General features: G+C 40.5%; 1 protein-coding gene and 1 pseudogene across 1 annotated transcript in view; one reads left to right on the top strand and one right to left on the bottom strand.

The window, feature by feature from the left end:
- Nucleotides 1-22,141, bottom strand: part of LOC136831444 (zinc finger protein 624-like) — a 378,392-nt pseudogene that overhangs the window by 342,698 nt on the left and 13,553 nt on the right.
- LOC136831442 (uncharacterized) overlaps nucleotides 13,840-22,141 on the top strand; it is a 10,376-nt gene continuing 2,074 nt past the window's right edge. The window contains exons 1-2 of the mRNA XM_067091920.1: nucleotides 13,840-15,759; nucleotides 21,433-22,141. The exon at nucleotides 21,433-22,141 is cut by the window's right edge and continues 2,074 nt beyond it. Coding sequence (XP_066948021.1) covers nucleotides 21,659-22,141 — 483 coding nt within the window. The 5' untranslated portion in view covers nucleotides 13,840-15,759; nucleotides 21,433-21,658. The remainder of the gene's footprint in view (nucleotides 15,760-21,432) is intronic.

Genomic DNA, 22,141 nt, shown 5'->3' with positions numbered 1-22,141 from the left:
CCTCCAAAGATATGACGCACGAACGCACGCATGCGTGTGCTCGAAAGAGACCGCCATCGGTGCGATGGATGGGTCTCTTACAGTGTCACTGAAGTAATTATATGCCTCCGAGATGGATGAAAATGATTTTACATTCTTTATTTTACATTCTTGTACACGAGAACAGACTACTATATTTCTTCCAGTCTGCTTCATCTACCTTCCATTTTGGAGGTCACTCAGAGGGCTGATTCTTATCTGTTTTTATATGAACTGGGAAGTGGTCACTCCCACTTGGATATTCATTTACTGATCATTCATAATCAATGTGAACATTAGATGAGAAAAAGCTCAGATCAATACTGAATATGGAGGTGACACAGGGAATGTCTGCATTCGAATCAGTACACTTGAATCACTGGACAATGATAATTACCATCTGATATTGTCAAGCGCATTCAACATTCTAAATTTAACACAAAGAATTTCTCACAGCTATGCAGACTGGTATTTCATATTGATTTCAGGAAATTTTACTACATTTTAATAGTCATATAATCAACTTCATTGCAATTGTTTACACATTTGGAGGGAAGACAAGCAGTGACTGCACTCTACAAAACCAGAATACAGGCAGTCTTCAGTTATCGGCGGGGGTTCTGTTCTGGGGGTGTGATAATAGCTGAAAACTGGTGATTTCTGGTGAATTACAGGGCTTATTGGCACCTCTGTTAGGTATGTATCGGCGCCAATAAGTGGGGGGAGAGAGAGAGAAAAAAAAAACAAAAAAAAAATTTTTTTTTTTTTTTTTTTTTTTTGCGCCGAAAATTGCCAATTTTTTCATCGCTAGACAATCGCTGTAAAACCAGATCACCATTAACCAAGCCCGCCGTTAACTGGGGACTGCCTGTACTGTAGGTCTGTGTTTATTCTGCAATGTTAGGTTACCATATGGAAATTTTTCGAAGACACCACAAGCACCATAACAGCAGCATCATAAACAAGAATAACCACAACAAGAACCACAATAAAACGGATGAATATAAGATAGGCCTATAATCCAAACGTCATACAGACATAGGTTGTTATAGGTCTATGTCATTTTTTATGGTCCTGTTATTTTGAAAAGAGAAAGTGTCCTTAAGAAAAATCTCAGCAAATTATATCCAGTATATGACTCATGTAGCCTATCATACTGTAACCAAGTTAAACATAGGCATACAGGCAGTCCCCGGTTATCGGTGATCCAGTTTTTCAGCACTTGTCCAGAGACGAAAATCGGCGATTTTCAGAGCCAATATGCGCCTATAATCGTGTATTGGCGCCAATATGTGCTAAAATTGGGGATTTTCAATTGTCGGTGATTTTTGCTTATCGTCACGCCTTCGGATCAGAACCCCTGCCAATAACTGAGGACTGCCTGTACATTACATACTGTATCATGGAGTTGAAACTTCTATATTAATTAAAAGCTACAGTAGTTCTATGTCCTGTCATTGCCTCAGAATATAAGAAATTGACATGTAGGCTCATGCCTTGTCATTATTTCAAAATATAAAAACTTGATGTGTAGACCTATGCCCTGTCACTGCCTCAGAATATAAGAAATTGACGTGTAGGTCTATGCCCTGTCATTGCCTCAGAATATAAGAAATTGACATGTAGGTCTATGCCCTGTCATTGCCTCAGAATATAAGAAATTGACATGTAGGCTCATGCATTGTCATTGTCTCAGAATATAAGAATTTAATGTGTAGACTATGCCCTGCCATTTCCTCAGAATATAAGAAATTGATGTGTAGGTCTATGCCACGTCATTGCCTCAGTATATAAGAAATTGATGTGTAGGTCTATGACCTGTCATTGCCTCAGAATATAAGAACTTGACGTGGTCTATGCCCTGTCATTACCCCTCAGAATATAAGAAATTGACGTGTAGGTCTATGCCCTGTCATTGCCTCAAAATATATGAATTTAATGTGTAGGCCTATGGCCTGTCATTGCCTCAAAATATGAGAAATTGACGTGTAGGCCTAATCTCTCAATGATATTAACAACTGACATGGCTGCAGAAGTCTATGCTTCATTTCAATTAATGTGGTCTATGTGGGATCACTTATTTAGGCCAACACCAATTTGAAGAAAAAAAAAAAAAGCAAGATGCTTGTGTATTTATGCTGCACATAAAAAAAAGATGCACACAGAATGATCAAAGACCCTCATAAAGATATATAACTTAATATATCTTTTATCAGAGAGATCAACTGCAGACTTCACAACTCTGGTAACTCAAATCTGTGGTGTCATCATTCATGCACGAAACTCAACATGGCCGAATGGAGTCAAATCCGTACTGGTAATCATTTGGACTGTTAACTAGTGTGACATTCCCCCTTCAAGAGCTAACCAATCACTGGCATTCAGTGGGCAGGGCTTTGCTGCAAAGCTAGGTGGACTCTGCTATACTCACCTACCCAAAACAAAGTAGAGCTACCGCGAATTTCAAATTTAAGCTGCCGTGTGAGTTGAAACTACTGTAGTAGCTATGTAATTACTTGGTAAGTTGCTTATATAAAAATTATATTTAGTCATGAAAATAACATTAGTGAATATTTCATTGAAACAATGCACAAATTACCAAATTTTTCATGAACAATTCGGGGATACGTTCTATAGAAAAATCTGCAAATATGTGAAGCCACGAATAGGCAGGGGTCAACTGTAGTATGTATTTCCATAGGAATAAAATTTTTATTATTAAAATTATAATTGAATATACAACTGTACTATTTGACTTTCACAAATGGATATTGTCAGTATCAGCCTAACTGGAGCCAACAGCTCAGACACATTTTGTTTCATGTATGGCAGGCTCCCTTATAATTAGGTTTAATATTGTTTTGGAAGTTGCATGCACAGTAAGTGGGACTATAAATGGAATTACATTACATCAATCTTATGACCTTGTGACTGAAGCTCTACCCTCAATAAAAAAAGAAAAAAGCTTTTAAAGGTTTTACAACCGTAGACAATACAGCATGTGTACAGTATAGTACATATACAAGCTAACTATATTTTATGTGTTAACTGCTCACACTTCCCCCTCTAGAAGCATGAACTTTCAAAAGTTTGATCACACCTGTAAATCCAGCTTTGCTTTTACTACAGTTTGAACTACCCACTATAAATTTTAAAACATGTCTCACCTAGTAAAGGTCTCTAAATTTGGTATACTTTTTTTTCTCCTGGGATACCTTCTTCCTTCATTTTCCTCAGAGGGAGACCAGTCATCATCATCATCATCATCCTTGACAGAAGATGGCATACTCCGTTTTGGAGCCCTTACTCTAACATTTCCACTTCCTCCAAATGTATCAGGCTTGCAAAGGAAGTCTGGGGTTACTGGATTCAATCCTTTGAAAAAGAAAACAGAAAAAGGTAATATTGGCACTTAATCAGTAATCACCTTGCATGTAAAACTATTTCTACCCATACACTGTAACAGTACCACAAGCAGTGTGCCTTATATCATATAACAGCTGGTATTATTGGTTCTTTGCTGCATCCCTTCAGACCCAGGTGCAATTACCTTCTACTTTTCACCTAATATTCATTTTCCCTTATTTCTTTTAACTAAGATGGCCATCTTTAAATTCTTCATACAACCTCTATTAGTCTAAAAATGTGGCTAAGCAGTTTCAAACTAATCTACAATACTGTATGATACTGATCACCTCGGATTCCAAGATAACTAAAAAAAATTTGGGTTATAGGGCACTTATGGCAAAAACAGGAAGATATAATGGTACTATGATAAATGAACAATAAAATAACTGCCTACTGCAATAATACTGATCACCTTACATTCCAAGATAGCTAAGAAAATTTGGGTTATAAGACAACTGGAAGGTATAATAGTACTATGACAAATGAACAATAAAATAACTGCCTACTGCATTAATACCCATAAATGGGTATAATGACTCAACTCATCAGGTAGTAAGCTATTTTAAAGCATTCATTTCAAAACTTAGCTATTATCTTATGCAAATCACATTCAAAATATCAAGATTGTATACACAATTTTGCAACAAGAACCTGAAGTTCCCCAAAATATAAATTTTCATTACTTTATTTGGATATTTAACGGCAGTTAAGTCAGCATTCAATTTAGAAATGATTGCTTAGCTGACCCAGAGGGCTGTCTATTTCACCTGTTCTCCACCAGGTGAGTTTACAATGTTTTGGATGGATGGATGGATTGTGAAATTTCGGGACAAGCCCAAGCACTGGGACCCATTTTGGTCATTCAGCACCGTAGTGAAATAACTTAAAAAGGTTCGTTCCTAAGGATCAAGCCAACTTAGGACTTTTGAAACCGGAGATCCGAATTGGGACAGTCCTTCTTCTTAGCACCAGAACTGCACACAAACCTGCAGTTGGCAAGACCCTCCGAGGCAAGAATGAACACCTTGTCCAAAGAAAAGAATTCATCTGGTCGAGAACGCTCTCGGAAGCAAGGACCGCGGTGGCCCCCAACACCTGGCCCCTTGGGAACTGCAAGGGTTGCAAGAGATGAAGATTATTCATTGGGGGAGCCATGGTCCTGTTTCAGGGATCCTCCCACTGATGCATCAGCATGAAGGTCTCCGAAAAACGAGGGCGATCGCAACTCGAAGAGGAAGACCCTTGCTGCTTCCGAAGCCTGAAACTCCTGTACCTCTCTCCTTGGAGGGAGACCTTGACAGATCCCAAGAAACCCTCCTCAACTACCTAGTTGTACTACGAGACAATTGGCGGACCAACACCCAAAGCACACCAGGCAGCCGAATCCGAAGATAAAATTCGTCAGAGCTCTCTCTGTCCGTCTCGCGCCTCTTGGAACAACCAAGAGGAAAAGAGAACAGGTGAGGAGAAAGAGTACCCCTACCTGCCTACCAGTAAGACCAGCAGGAGAGGCGGATCATGAGCGATAATCAACCAAAGGAGATTACTGCCACACGGGGGAAGAGCACTTGTGCCGTGGCAAAGCACTTTCCTGGGAAGAGCAGAAAGTTCACTCGAAGAGCCAAGAATCCGATTTGGAAAAACCAAGTGGGGCCGAGCCGAGCCACACCGAACCGATCACGCAAAAGCGATCCCTGGGTGGTATGCGGTGGACTGGGAGGCAGGCAGGGCAAGCAAGCCGAGCCAATCGCGCAAACACAATCAGAACTGGACAGGGCGGAACTCGTGGGCCGTGAACTAAACTCGGTTTTTTTTTACTGAGGCACATTTGCACCGACTCGCAGGGGTGTCCTTTTAGCTCGGAAAATTTCCTGCTAGCTGATTGGTTGCAAATATTTTGTCCGAATAGCATCATTGTTTTCAAATAATTACCAAGTAATGTGAATCGAAACTTATTTACTAACCTAAATTTCTCCCTCAGATATGTGTTTTGTCAATAAATAATGTTAACGAATAAAGAGATAATAAAGTATTGTGATGGTAAGTCTAAATTTAATAACAACACCCGCCGAAGTCAACGACAGGAGCTTGTTTTCGGATGTACGCTGCATATTTTTTTTTACTTTTCACATATTTTAACACCAATCGGGATAAATTACACTAAGCATAAGAAAACCATGTTATTATAAACTTTCTTTGAATACCAGAGTCTACTAAAAACATGGAATTAATAAAAATGATATTTTTATAAGGTTTTACTTATACTTACCTGGTAGTTACATATAGCTGTCGTCTCTGACGCGCAGCAGAATTTTAAATTTCAAGCGCTAGCGCTATAAACACCTAGGTGATCCTCTACCAGCGCCCTCTATAGGTAACAAGGAACTATCCCAACAATGTTCTAGAACCCATTAAGTTTTAAGCCCACTTGACATGAGAGGGGAGGTGGGCGGGTTTACTCATGTAACTACCAGGTAAGTATAAGTAAAACCTTATTTTATCATAAAAATATCATTTTTACTTATAGAACTTACCTGGTAGTTACATATAGCTGATTGGCACCTTTAGAGGAGGTGGGACCATGTCAGCCACATATATTGTTAGAAATCAAAACATGAATTTTAGTTCCTTACCTTGAAGGATTGCTGACTCAGCGGTTACTGCCTCTGTAGTCTGCTTATCCCTCGATTGTATAGACAGGATATAAAGGATCCGGGTGTCAGATACAATCTGTTAGTACTTGCCGTAGAGGACAACGCCGTGACGGACAAGACTTAGTATGCCCTTGCTCTGGGCGCAGAACCAAATTAACAATAAGGGATCACCTCTATCACCATAATATAAAATTAAAAACTTTCAACCACAAAATTAAAAAGACTGTAGGTACTCCTAAACCAACAAACATAGTACCTACAGACGACGCAACCAAACTCAATTTCCAACTTCAAGGAGAAAATGTTAGTCGGATAGGGTTCCCCCTCTTTCTCCCTCACCCACCACCGTGTCAGTAACTACTAAAGGCCCAAAGGTACTGCCATTGTCAAAATCTGTCTTCAATTCTGACAAGTAATGCGATGCGAAGATCGACTTACATCGCCAAAATGTAGAATTCACAATCTTTTGCACTGAGAGATTGTGCCTGAAAGCTAAAGAAGTAGCTACAGCTCTTATCTCATGTGCTCTCACTTTCAGAGTTCCCGTGTCTGAGTCCTGACAATTTACATGGGCTTCTGAAATAACTTCTCTTAAGAAGAAAGCAAGAGCATTCTTAGAAAGTGGTCTTGACGGGTTTCTCACAGAACACCACAAGTTCTCCGAAGAGCCCCTGATACCTTTTGTTCGGTGGATATAGAACTTTAAGGCTCTCACCGGGCACAACAATCTCTCTTGTTCTCCTTCTCCCACAAGATCTGAAAGGCTCTTAATGCTGAAAGACCTCGGTCATGGTCTGGACGCATCTTCGTTCTTCGCTAAGAACCTAAGAGAGGAAGAACATACAGCTTTTCCTTGAGAGAAACCAATAGTTTTGTCCAAGGCATGAACCTCACTCACCCTCCTGGCTGTTGCGAGTGCTACTAGAAAAATAGTTTTCTTAGTCAAATTTCTCAACGAGACATTTGCCAAAGGTTCGAATTGATCTGAACAAATCCATTTAAGAACGATGTCCAAATTCCATGCTATTTGTTTAGGAACTTTCGTCTTCGAGGTATTAAAAGACTTAAGTAAATCTGTTAGATCCTGATTGTTCGAGATGTCTAGACCTCTGTGCTTAAATACCGACGCAAGCATTGATCGATACCCCTTAATTGTGCTCAAAGACAATCCTTTTTCCTTATACAGGGATAGCAAGAACTTCGCTATTTGATTTAGAGGGGTTTTAGAAGACGAAACTCCATGTCTATTGCACCAGTCTCTAAACTGATTCCATCTTGCCTGGTATACTGCGTCCGAAGACTTTCTTCTGGGTCGCGCAATAGCGCTTGCAACCTCCTTTGAAAAACCTCTCTTCCTGAGGAGTCGCTCGACAGTCTGCAGGCGACAAGCCGTAGAGCGGACAAGTTCTGATGGAACCTCAGGAAGTGGGGCTGTCTGAGTAGATCTTTCCTCAACGGGAGGATCCTCGGAAAATCTGCGAGGAGGAGGAGAAGATCTGGGAACCACTCCCTCGATGGCCAGAAAGGAACAATTAGTGTCATCTTGGTGTTCTTGTGGTTCCTGAACTTTTCCAAGACCTTCCTGATAATTTTGAAAGGTGGAAAAGCGTAAAGTTCCAGGCAATACCAACTCATTGTCATTGCATCCACCCAAAGTGCCTTGTCGTCCGGATCTGGGGAGCAATATACAGGGAGGCGTTTTGTTCTGTCTGTTGCAAACAGGTCTACTAGTGGACAACCCCACAGATTCCATAACTGTTTGCAAACCTGCGGATGTAAGGTCCATTCCGTGGGCAAGACTTGATTTTTCCTGCTTAAGAGATCCGCTGTTACATTCCTCTCGCCTTTTATGAACCTGGTCAATAACGTGACCTCGTTCTCTTCCGACCATTCTAAAAGTTCCTTGGTCGTCTGATACAGGGAGAAGGAATGAGTGCCCCCCTGCCTTTTGATATAAGCAAGAGCTGTCGTGTTGTCCGACTGAACTAAAATTACCTTGCCTTTTACCTCTTGTTGAAATTGCATCAGGGCTAGATGTACCGCTTTCAGTTCTTTCACATTTATGTGCAGTTCTTTCTGTTCTTCCTGCCACAGGCCCAACATTCCTTGTTGTCTAAAGTCGCTCCCCACCCCTGATCCAAGCGTCTGACAAGAGTGTGAGGTCTGGGTTCTTGATAAAAGAGAAATTACCTACTCTAGTCTTTCTCTTGAATTCCACCAGAACAGCTCCTTCTTGATCTGATCTGAGATCTTGAAAAGAAAGGAACCGGATGGGTTTGCGTGGCCATTGGCTTTGTAGATAAAACTGCAGAGGCCTCATCTTGAGTCTCCCCAGTTTTATGAACTTCTCCATCGAGGCTAAGGTCCCCAGCAAGCTCATCCACTGGTTGGCTGAGCAAACCTCGCGATGTAGAAAGTCGTCTATCATGCTTAGACAAGACTCTACTCTCCGTATTGATGGAGAAGCCGAAAAGTCAGAGAGTCCATTCTCACTCCCCAAATAAACCATCTGTTGTGATGGTGAGAGGGACGATTTCGGAACATTGACTAGTAGACCTAGTTCCTTTGCCAGAGATAATGTCTTTATTAGGTCCTCCACACATTTGGCTTTGGAGTGTGCTTTCAGAAGCCAGTCGTCCAGATACATTGACATCCTTATTCCTTGCAAGTGAAGATTCTTCGCCACCGTTGACAGAACTCTTGTAAACACTTGAGGTGCAGTTGACAGTCCGAAACAAAGAGCTCTGAACTGGAAAACTTTGCCTTGGAAAACAAACCTCAGGAACTTCCTTGATTCCTGATGGATTGGAACATGGAAGTACGCATCCTGGAGGTCTATCGAGACCATCCAATCGCCCGGTTGAAGAGATGCCAACACCGACTCTGTCGTCTCCATCGAAAATTTCGTCTTCTTTACAAAAACGTTCAATGCGCTCACGTCTAGAACCGGCCTCCAACCTCCCGACGCCTTCGAAACTAAAAAGAGGCGGTTGTAAAACCCCGGAGAGCATGGGGTCGGCACTATTTCGATGGCTTGTTTCCTTAGTAGTGCTTCTACTTCTTCTCGAAGGGCACAAAACTTCTGAGAGTCGTTGGAGTATGCTTGAAAAGCGACTGGAGCGTCCGACAGAGGGGGCTTTTGTTGGAATGGGATGGAGTACCCTTCCCGGATCACCTGTAAGGTCCAAGGATCTTGAGTGACCTTTTGCCAGGCCTCCGAGAACGACTGGAGTCTGGCACCTACTGCTATGTGGAGGACAGCACACTCATTTCTTTTGTTGAAAATTGGAAGGTCGAGTAGAAGATTTTCCTTTCCCACGAAACTTGGAAAAGGGCCGAGAAGCAGACTTGCCCCTGAACGTCTTGGAAGTGTCCGAAAACACCGAAGTTTTGGCGGAAGTAGCTACAGGAGAAGTCTTCTTCGGCTTCTTTGCTGACTGAGCCAACAGGTCCTGTGTTGCTTTTTGTGTGAGAGCTTCAGCAGTCTCTCGAACTAATTCCTTCGGGAACAAGTGGTCCTTCGACAAAGGGGCAAAGAGGAGAGCAGACCTCTGGCTGCGGGAAACACCCTTCGCCAAAAAGAGCACCAGAGTTGTCGTTTCTTCAGAACTCCGGTTGCAAAACCGAAGTTAGCTCCAAGGCACAATCGCATACCCCTTGTCTATGCAGTCGACTACTCAAGTGAAATCCGTCAACTGCGCATCCGAAAGTCCGAATTCTTTGACTTTCCTAGCCAGAGCCGCCACTGCCCAATCAAGGAAACTGATGACCTCCACAACAGCGAAAATACTCGAGAAGATGATCCAACTCCGACTGCGTGAAAAAGATCTTCGCTGACTGAAGAGCTGTATGACGACTTGAATCCACTAGACTGGAGAAGTCCCCTTGAGCGGAGGCAGACACACCCAAAGAAAAACGTTCTCCAGTCTCGTACCACATGCGGCTGCGATGAGCCAGTCTGGAGGGTGGAAGACAAAACATACTCTTGCCTTGCTCTCTCTTGTCTGAGAGCCAGGAATTAATCTTCTTGATAGCCTTCTTGGCCGAAATCGCCAAAACTAGGCGTGTAAAAGGAGCTGGATCCGAGGCGTTATCCCTCTTAAACTGCGATCTGGGAGATGCCGGAGTCGAAGGCTTAAAAAGAGTCCCCAAAGTTCTCCACGAAAAACTTGAGTAACTCCTTATAACCGTGAAGATTTCTCCTTGATTCCTGGAAAGTCCTCTTCTATTTCTACATCTTCTTCATTTTCCTCTTCTACAGAAGACACAGGAGACAATTGGTGTACAGGAACAGTTTCCTGACGAAATGTAGGTCGCACGGAATCTAAAGTCTTGCGACCATGCTGATGTGGCGCCGAATCCGTCAGGTGTGGCGCCGTGCCAAGCTGAAGTGGCGCCGCGCCAAGCTGAAGTGGCGCCGCGCCATGCTGAAGTGGCGCCAAGCCAAGCTGAAGTGGCGCTTCGCCAACAGAACGTGGCGTATCCGGAGCCAGAGAAGAATGCTTAAGCGCTTGGTTGAGCCTCTTCACTGGTGCATGCGAAGTGGGAGGCTCTTGAGTCAAGACTTGTGGCGCATTCAAAGGAAGTGCCTCCGCAACAGGTGCTCCCGAAGCAGCACGAGCGCCACAAAAGAACTGAATAAGATCCGTCAATTTGTCCGTAACTTGAGCGACAAAACGGGGATCTTGTTGACCGGTAGTAGGAGGAGGCACTATCTGCGATGAGGCTGGACGAGATGTAGACGCTCCTGGTACGGAAACACGCTTATTACTAGCAATAGTACGCGTAGGTTCCTTCCGACGAGGGGGCTGATCCACTGAAGAGGAGGAGGAAAAAGCTTCAGGATCCTCCCAGAAGCTACAGCCCGCTTGCGGATCCGTCAACGATCTTTTCTTAGGAATCGCTGCAGGAGAGACGGCGCGAGACCTCTTGAGAGGGCGAGAAGAATGCTTGAAGCGCCCACTTCGAGGAGGAGTCAAAGAATCATCACCACTAGAAGACACATCCCCAGCAGCGCCTTTTCTATGGCGTGCGGAAGCATCCTGGGAATGCACAACAGGAATACTTGAGGGGGTGACTGTTCGGGAGCAAGCCCCACTCGCCTCCTTTCGGTTTTCGACATGCCCTCTCCCTGAACCAGGGGAGTCCGACAGAGGTCTAGACCTGGGAGAACGAGTGGGCCGAACAGACACCTCCTCCACTAACACTTCACTTTGAGGAGCCAACTTTTCAATGGCTTGGCCCATCGTCTGGATGGCCGAAAGCACTGCTGAAAATTTAGTGTCCATCTGGACTTTTAACTCTGACACGGTGATAGGATTGGGATCAACAGGGTCGGACAAAGGAGAGTTAATAGGAGAGGGGTTAACAGATTGAATTACCTGCCCTACAGACTTAGCAGATGATGACCTCTCTGCGAAGCTTTCCTAACTCTGTCCTTTCTAACTTCCGTGAGATATTTCTCTAAGGCTGACCATTCATCCGTTGTTAGATGCATACATTCCTCACATGTATTCTCTGAAATTACAAAATTTACCCCTACATGAAGAGCAAACTGAATGGGGGTTGATAGCCGCCTTAGGCAAACGAGTCCTACAGCCTAAAGCACAATATCTATACTGAGAACCAGAATCAGACATATTGTACAAAGAGTTAATTCCGACCACAAATTGCAAAGCTCTAGCTAGCAAAAAACCACAAAGAAATACTTAAGTATAAATTGCAGACAAAAATTCAACCACAAAACGAGACCGTGTTGCGGTCTCTCGGCAGAAAAAACTTAATGGGTTCTAGAACATTGTTGGGATAGTTCCTTGTTACCTATAGAGGGCACTGGTAGAGGGATCACCTAGGTGTTTATAGCGCTAGCGCGAAATTTAAAATTCTGCCGCGCGTCAGAGACGACAGCTATATGTAACTACCAGGTAAGTTCTATAAGTAAAACTCGGTATCAGTGGAAACTTCCAGGGAGGTAAAAGGAACAGCCTGCGGCGGCCTGGCGGGAAAAACTATCACAGGTGATTGTCATTGCAGCATTTTCCTGATTTATGTAAATGTTGAAGTCAGTGTTACGTTATTGAGATTACTTTAATGGCTATATCTGCAATTAAAAGTTTCTGTGCTTCTTTTTGTAGGTGCACGCTAATAAAAATATATTTCGCAGAAATTAACGACTTACTCTTTCGTGTAAGTTACAGCAGACAATGCGAGATAAGAAAACTTTTTTTCTTATTTTGCGTTCTGTTCAGGACACATATAAGGTTAACACCAGTTTCTGCGGATATTTTGAGAAGTAAAAGAATATGTGACTGAGTAGAAAATGTACTATACACATATACATTTTAAGGATTAGCTGGCTATATCGTCTACTGTCAAATACCGAGCGGGGATGGAAGGGAGGGGAGGGTATCGCGTTGTAACTCGGTGAAATTAGGAATTCGTTTAATTATGATTTTTATGCAATTTATGGAACACTACAGTATCCTCAAACTGAAAATAGTGCTATTAATAGAATCTATACCTTTTTACGACAAAATTAGCAAATCCTTTCTATACGGACTTACATCATAGGCCTACATACACCTAGCTTAACTTATATCAAGCATCAGCTACTGTTTACTGTTACTCCTTACCTTGAAGAGTTAAGCAAATTTTATTGCAACTGTCAAAAAATGGTGTAAGACACACAGACATAGGCTAGCCTAGTTTGAAATCTGTGCAAGAAATAAAGGGAAGTACATTATTATTATGTAAAAGAAAAAATAGCGTCTTCATATTTATGTATCTGAAAAGCTTTCTTGCCCATCAACATTTGCTGGCATGTGGATACCATATGAATAACTAGGCCTACTTATCTAGGTAATTTTATCTAAATTTTATCTAATGCCACAGGCTGTTCCTTTTACCTCCCCGGAAGTTTTCACTAATAGCGAGTTTTATTAATTCGATGTTTTTAGTAGATTCCGGTATTCAAAGAAAGTTTATAATAACATGTTTTTCTTATGCTTAGTGTAGTTTATCCCAATTGGTGTTAAAATATGTGAAAAGTAAAAAAATTATGCAGCGTGCATCCGAAAGCAAGCTCCTGTCGTTGACTTCAGCGTGTGTTGTTATTAAATTTAGACTTACCATCACAATCCTTTATAATCTCTTTATTCGTTAACATTATTTATTGACAAAACATATATCTGAGGGAGAAATTTAGGTTAGTAAATAACTTTCGATTCACATTACTTGGTAATTATTTAAAAACAATGATGCTATTCGGACAAAATATTTGCAACCAATCAGCTAGCAGGAAACTTTTCCGAGCTAAAAGGGCACCCCTGCAAGTCGGTGCAAATGTGCCTCGGTAAAAAAAAACTGAGTATAGTGCTAGTTTCCCGAACTCTAAACTCCTTCGAGGACGAGGCCCCGTGAGAAGAAGGTTCAAAGGGGAATTCTGTGTCTGTTATCCTGCATGCTCGAACCCTGAGGTTCAAGACACAAGGATGAAATCTGGCCAAGCAACTGAATCAGCTGGTGGGCAGTATCGAACTCGGCACTTTCTCTCGTCAGGAGAGCGCTCGTTATTGATAGAATTTGAGCGACCCACGAGACTCCCAAAAATCGGGAGTGGCTGCTTTTGGTTTCCTAAGAAATCGAAAGGAGCCAGGCACTTCGATATTCAAAAGAATTGGCAGGGAGCTGAGATATGAGATTCACTGATGGGATTATGAGAGATGAGAGAGAGAAAGAGAGAGAGAGAGACAATGTTGATAGTTTAAAATGATGAGCCATGAGACCAAGTAAATTGAAGACTAACCATAACAAACCTCCAAGATGTGGGAAAGGAAGGAGGCGCTAGAGGAATCAAAAGGTCAGCAAAATTGACCTGATTTGTCCTTGCCAAAAGTGGGAGTTAAGATTGAACCATTAAGAGTAAAGTAGACGTCCTCAAGGAGGCGGAGTTTTATTCAACATAGGTCCAGAGTTCATTCTGATCAAATTTTAATTAGAGTTATTTTGAAACCCATTTGGATAGGATTTGTGTCACTCAACTCTCTAACATCAAGAAATTTCTAAGTCCAGTGTGGCTGGCCGTGTGAAATAGTTTAGTGTTAAGAATAAAACTTATGAAAAATAAGTGCCCGGCGAATACTTACCCTACTCCTGAAATAAATTTAAATATTATTGTGAACCAGAACTTACCGAGTCCCCTACGTTATTATCAAGTAGAAGTCAACAGACAGAAACGGAGTCATTCATATGTGGTGCAACGCAATTCAATAAAAGTGCACCGCATAACAAAAATAATTGGTGGCAGTTTCGGAGGATTTCGCCCAGCGCACATTTGAAAAACAATAAAAGTTCACGGCCCTAGAGAAATTTACAGAGAGTGAGCAGTGACTGCGCTAAAACTAACTCTCAATTTAACAGCGCAAATAATTTCAAAACGGTCTTCATCAACTAAACATCAACACTGTAGCAGAAGGGAAACGAAGCAGAACGAAATATTCCACGAACCAGCGAAACTCTTTGCGTCGATTGGAGTGAAAAATTGACAGCGGTAAATCTCTGCCTAGTTTGAAACTTCCGAACGTTCGCATAAGATCAACTAGAAATTCAGTTTAATATATATATATATTTGAACATAATAAGAACAATAGTAATAATCACGGCATAGATCAGCGGTGATTTTTCTAAGAAGCATAACGAAATTTACGAAAGAATTGGCAACTCGCCCTAAAAACTTCGCCGATCGCAGCAGTGGAGAAGACGAAAACAAACAGTGTTGGCGGACGTATGAAAGTCGCTAATATCTACGTCAGTTCAGTGAACTTTTCTATCGTGTACGGACTTAAATACACGAACTTCCCAAAATTTTTGGTTGCTAAAAGGGAGACTTAGCGAAAGGTAGCAGAGCAGTGACGACGACGGCGACGAACGAGAGCTGAAGACGGCGACGGACGATAGTGAAGCTGCAAGCAATCGGAGCGGCGATACAGTTTTGGAAGCCAATGACCCGAGGTGAAGTTCGCGTCTTCAATCAACAATTTGGAAGGATTCCAAATTTTTCTTCGACAAATTCAGCGGGTAGCAGACTGGAAGTCGGCCGAGCTGTGCCGAAATTATCGCTGGATGCTAACGACAAATTGCGCTCAAGTGCAATCAGCGCGATCTTCAAGTGCAAGGCGACACGAAGCTAATTGAATAGTAAACATTCATTCCTAGTATCGGGGAATTATCAAGAGAATTTTTTTTCTCTGTGAATTAAATTTTTTTGTGTGCGTGAAAATTTATATATAGTTATTCTTCCCTGCAGTGCGCAAATAATTTTTTTTTTACATAAATAATTTAAGTAAATTATTTTTCTTTTGAATAATATTCTGAATAATATTTCCTTATTGTTGTACGAAGGAAATAAATTTTTTTTCATATTTAGTAATTTTTTTTTACGAAATAGAAATTTTCGTTCACTTGGTGATAGAGACAATTCTGTTTAAATTATTCTATCATAATAATTTTTTTGTTATACACTTGGCGCAGCATTTTGCAGTGGAACCCAAACAATTGTATACATAAATACTAATATCAGACTTTTTCAGATTGTGAGAGTCCTATGAAGGAATGAGTTAGGAAAAATTTGAATTTTTTTTGTATAGAGGGATACAGTCAACTCAGCAAACATGCAATTGAAGTAAGTACCTGCTTCTCAAATTTTTTTTTTTCAATTTTTCATTCTTGGAATCATTGAATATTTTATGAATTAATATGAATAACACTTTGGACGAAGTTATCTCCCGACTGCAACAGACAAGAGGCGAAGACCAGACTCCATATAACCTAAGACCTGTACCTGAACGACTTTCTAGACCAATTGATCCTAGTAATACTAGACCCAGACGTTCTCGTAGTCAAGGTCCCCCACTTAGTTTACCGAGTGCGCCTAACCCTTCAGTTGTAACCACTAACCCAATAACTTCCATTGTACCTAGAAATTACAACATGGCGCAAGCCGCCGTAATCACCCAAGCCACTAGATTTTGTGGAACGGTAGACCCAAGTAATGTAGATAAAAGTAGATTAGAAGAATATGGTGTAAATCGATGGATAGCAGACACAGAAAGCAGAATTTCAGCTGCTGGTATCACAGATGAGAGAAAGAAAATAGATGAAGCACTCTTGTATGTTAGTATGGAACATGGTGATGCACATACAGTTCTTCATTCAGTACTTTTAGGAAAATTACTCTGTTTAACGAATTCAAGAAACAGTGCTTACAATTTTGGCAACCAGAAGCACAGAAAGATCCATGGTACAACATAGGAACTTTCCATCATCAGAAATATGAGGGTAATCACTTAGTTTTAGCCACTAGAGTAGAAGAAGCTATAGATAGAGTGACGACAGATATGAAAGCTGTAGGAATTGTTGTTGGAAGGAAGGATGAATTTGATGATGATGAAACAGATTTAGCTAGTATATCCAAGGTACTTAGATATATGTCATTAGGACCAATCTACGATGCTTTGGGTAAGGAAGAAAGAGTAGCCTTAAAGAAGTACTGTGATAGGAAGCCAAATGATGGAATTGTACAAACTTTGATGTACATAGAAAGGAAAGTAAAACAGAATTCATCAAGTAGTAGTGCAGATTTTACGGGAACCGTAGCTAGTGGAAACCCAAGAAATAATAGCAATGAGTCCAATAGAAACCAATCAGGGCAAGCTAGGTCTAGGTATCAGGGAAATAGAAATTCGTTTGATAGAAATGGTGGGAACAACAATAGGAGATTTAATCAATCAAATAGAAACAATCAAGGTAGGCCGCCAAATAGAGGTAACAATGGGAATACCACTGGAACTAATGGAAATAACAGTGGAAATAACAGGACTCCTGGACAGAGGGGAGCTAGTCAAGGCCAAAATTCAGGGAATAATAGGCCACAGTTCAATAGGCAGAGACAAAGTTGTGGAAATTGTGGTTATAACAACCATACAACACAGAATTGTAGAAGAAACAAATGGTGTTCGAATTGCAATAAGACAGGACATTTAATCCAAAACTGTTGGTACAACAAACAGGGAAATTCTCAGGGGTCTCAAAATAACCAAAGTACTCAGCCTAATAATCAGAATACCTCCCCCAGTAACCCAAATCAAGGGGATTCTCAGTGACAATCACAGAGAGCGCAGCAGAAAGGTCCATCCTTACAGAAAGAAATAGTGACATTGAATAAGGATGTGTCCCCAACAGACATTACTCGAAGTAATGAAATAGTGTTTTCTGTTAAGAATTTTAATACGTGTCAGGAAGAGTTGCCTATCATACAAGTACACTTAGAAGGTGTACTGAGTTCCATATTGTTGGATACAGGCAGTACTGTAAGTATCATAGATAAAGGCACTTTAACAAAACATATAGGTTGTGAGCTTTCCCAAATGAGAGAATCCTATAGGACCATAAAGGGGATCGCTGGAAAGCAAATAAGGGCTATAGGCAATGTCAATTTAGAGATAGAAATTCTAAATAAGAAATACAGGGAAGAGTTTGTGGTGTTGGAAGAGAAATATTTTCCAGCTCAAGCTCTATTTTCCTTCCAGGCTATGAAAAGATGTGGAATTGCACTAGATTGTAGCAATGGAAGAATCACTATCAAGGAAATTGATAGAGGAAATGTTTGCTTTCTTGAAGGAGAGGAACAGTTTCAGATAAACTTGATCACTTTACCTGAGACAGCCTCATCTGAAGAAGTAGACATCCAACAGATAGAAATAGAATTTAATGCTAACCCGGGTAGGACAGTGTGTAGAAATTCAATGATAGAAGAAATAGGAGAAGATAGACAAACTACTTTTAAAAGCCTAGAAGCCACTCAGGAGGAATTCTCAGATAGCAGGTATGAACCTGATAACTCAAGTGCACGACAAGTAGATACCTCCGAAGAACTTAGTTCTTTTTCCCAACCTGACGATCCTGACACGCTAATAGATTGTAGTCACTTAATAATAAGAGAAGATACGGAAGAGAAGTATCTCAATGAGGTGTTGCTGTTAGGCAACCTGAAAATGACAGAGATAGGTTCTGTGATACCACAAGATGAAAGTTCAGATGATACTGATGTCTGTTACACTGCCGATGCACAGAATGCAGAAGAGATCTGCTTAGTTAGTACTGCCGATGATAATTTTGTAAGATTTAGATTAAACAATAGCGTTATACTGCATCCACAAGGTCTGACAAAGGTTTGTCTTAGAATTGTAACAGATAAAAACCTAGGTGATACAGATGTGTTATTAGTTAATGAAGACTTACCAGACTTTGTGAAAATGGACAATTCCCTAGTAAGACTTAATGGTGGAAATTGCACGACTTATGTGTATAATTATTCTGACAAGAGACTAGAATTGCATGCCGGCATAGAATTCTGTAAGGGAATTGTGATTACTAACCCTCTACTAACCCTAAGTGAAAAAGCATTTGTCTCTGTAGCTGACACAAGAGTTAAATTAGAAGGGGAAGTAAATAATACAGATTTTCCTCATTGTAGGGACAGGTTAATACAGATATTAGAGAAATATAGGAATGTTGTAGCGGTAACAGGAGATAAGTTAGGAAGGACAGATGTCCTGCAGCACAAAATAGTCATAGAAGATGGTGCTAGACCTTTTTATATACCTAACTACAAACTTCCAATAAGTCAAAGACCCATTGTAGACGAGATGGTTGAAGAGATGAAGGAAGATGGAGTCGTAATACCTTCTAAGTCACCTTATAATTCACCTTTACTGCTAGTTCCAAAGAAAGACGGTACTTGGAGGATGGTAATAGATTACCGTAAATTGAATTCCCACACCGTCCCTGATCGAATGCCAATGCCAGTCATTAATGACATGTTAGCTCAATTAGGAGGTGCCAAGGTTTTTTCTAGCCTCGATTTACTGAGTGGATATTGGCAAGTTCCTCTTGATGAAGAATCCAAGCATCTCACGGCATTCAGTACTCACAAAGAACATTTGCAATTTGAGGTAATGCCGTTTGGTCTTACTTCAGCTCCTTTAACGTTTGTACGTTTAATGCTGCAAATCTTGGGAGATGTTGAAGACGTATCGGTTTATCTTGATGATGTAATAATTGCTAGTAAGGATGTAGAGAGTCATTTCAAGACAATAGAATTAGTATTAGATAGGCTCAGAAAGGCCGGTTTAAAGGTAAAAATTAAAAAATGTCAGTTTCTGAAGAAATCTCTAGAATATCCAGGACATGTTATCAGTGAACATGGTTTGAAAATGCAAGAAGGAAAGATTAAGGCTATTGTGGACTATCCAGCCCCAAGAAATTTGAAGGCACTAAGAAGATTCCTAGGTATGGTAGGATATTATCGACCTTTCATAAAGGGATTTGCTACCATAGCAAAACCATTAACTGAGTTAACTAGGAAAGATGCTAGCTATGAGTGGAAAGATGAACAGGAAGCAGCGTTCAAAACACTAAAGGATATGTTGATAACAGATCCCATCCTAGTTTATCCAAACTTTGAGAAGGAATTCTACTTAGCCTGTGATGCTTCAAGTACAGGACTAGGTGCCGTCTTGATGCAAAAGGATAAAACAAGGATGAGGACTGTATACTATGCCAGTAGAGTTTTGAATGCAGCTGAAAGAAATTACAGTACAACAGAAAGGGAATGTTTGGCATTAGTCTGGGGATTACAGAAATTTAGACACATTTTGCTAGGACATAAAATTAATGTTCTTACAGATCATAAACCCATTTGTGATCTTTTCAAGAAAAGGGCTTTTACCAATAATATGAAGTTCAATAGATGGTTCGTTAGCGTATTAGAATTTGCCCCAGAATTTAGATACATACCTGGTAGATATAACACATTAGCTGACGCCTTATCTAGATCACAAGAAGAAAACGAGAAACAAATTACCACTCATAATTTCGCCTTCAGTTGTCAAATCACAGACCTAGATTTAGACAAAGTTCGTCAGGAACAACAAAAGGATTCTAGAATAAGGGAAGTAATTGGTAACCTCTTGCAAGGTGAGAAAAATTCAGAGTTTCAATTGATAGATGGGTTATTGTACAAGACTTCAGACGAACCAAATGCTTGTTCACGTTTGTACATTCCTAATACACTAATACAAGACGTTTTAGAACTAACCCATTCATACAAGTTATCAGGACATCCTGGAATTAAGAAAACATGTAGAACAATCACTAGAAACTATTTTTGGCCTCGATGTAGTGAAGATGCTACTCGATTTGTTCAGAATTGTACCCTATGTAATATACATAAGGGGAAGGTCAACGTCAAGGCTCCTCTGGAAATGTATCCTTCAGAATTAAATCCTTTTCAAGTAGTCACAATGAATTTCTTAGGTCCATTCCCGAACACCATCAGAGGAAATAAACAGATTTTAGTTTTCATTGACTATTTGACCAGATACGTAGAAATTGTTCCAACTAGAAACAGAGAAGCATCAACGGTGGCAGAAGCCTTTAAGTCTAGAATTATAACCAGACATTCATGTCCTCAAGTTTTGCTCTCAGACAATGCTGCTGAATTTACTAGTGACATTCTAAAGAAACTGTGTGACTTTTATGAGATACAGAAATGTCAAATAACAGCATATAAGCCAAGCTCAAATGGAGCAGTAGAAAGAACAAATCGCAAAATAAAGGATGTTCTGAAAACATTAGTAACCCCAAACACTGAAGACTGGGACTTGACTCTCGAAGACATACAATTTACTCTAAACAACACAGTAAATGAATCAATAGGAGAAACTCCTCATTTCCTATTGTATGGCTACCAAAAGAGAATGCCAAATTCACTTTTGGATGATGCCGCACCACCCAGACGTACGTACAACTACGAGGACTATATTGCTTGGAAGACAAGACGTACGTACGAAACCGTTAAAGTCACCAGGGCTAGATTAAAGGAGTTACATAAAAAATCTAGTAAGTATTACAATAACAGATCCACCATACCCTCGTTAAAGGTAGGACAACAAGTTTATGTACTCAATCATGTTCTTGAAGGACCTAATATTAAAGTATCACCAAAATTTCGAGGTCCATATAGAGTTTTAGAAGTTTTGAAGTTGAATAAATTCAAGTTAATGCATGAGATTACCTTGAAAGAATCCATTGTACATTGGAACCACATTAAAGTAGTTCATTCAGAACCTTGGTCGTCTACCCAGTTGAAAGATTTGTCCAATAAAGATAAGATAGATAATAAAATAGAATCTTCAATGACCCCAAGGTATAATTTGAGAAGAAGGTAATGGCAAGTGCAATGGTAAACAAATGTAGTTGATAAGATTTTTACTGCTTAATAACATTATTTCAGCAAATGGATTGTATGGTGGTTGGCAGTGAGTCAAATTGTGAACTCACTCGTACAACTAAGGAAGGGAGCCATCATCAAGGAACATGGCAAGGTAAAGATGATACAGGACCTAGCCATTGTTAAGATAGGAACCGAGCCCATTATCGATTAGAGAGAGCAGTTAGTCCAGCTGAGCAATCAGATACAGGCAGGATTACAAAGTGTCCAAGATAGAAATTTGTACGACATGCTCTCCAAGTTACAGAGGGACATCGATAATGTTATGCCAAGGAAAGTAGTAAAGCGATCACTCATACCCTTTATAGGCGTCGCTTTACACAATCTCTTTGGAGTGGCGACCGATGGTAATGTTGAAAGGCTAAAGGAAAGAGTGGCTCAACTTGAAAATTGGGCTTCTGAGCAGGGCACTGTCTATAATAAAGTAATAGGAAATGTCAATCAAAATCAGAAAATGATCACAGTGCTGAAAGAATTTGTGAATAGTGCACTCCATAATGTTTCATCAGAAATTGCTAGAATCCATCAAACAGAAATGATGGAGCAACTGCTCATAGAAACAAGTAATTTCCTTCTGGAATACAAGGAATTACTCAATGCAATCATGATGGCAGGTAAAAACCTGCTGTCGCCTTTTCTGATAACCCCTAGTGAAATTGAAGCCATTATTCAGAAATGTGTTGTGAACAATCACTTGAAGCCACTAGTAGAA

This window comes from Macrobrachium rosenbergii, chromosome 48 (assembly GCF_040412425.1).
Source record: "Macrobrachium rosenbergii isolate ZJJX-2024 chromosome 48, ASM4041242v1, whole genome shotgun sequence".
NCBI lineage: Eukaryota > Metazoa > Arthropoda > Malacostraca > Decapoda > Palaemonidae > Macrobrachium > Macrobrachium rosenbergii.
The sequence above is the reverse complement of the archived record's forward strand: the minus strand, read 5'-3'. Positions and strand labels throughout refer to the sequence as shown.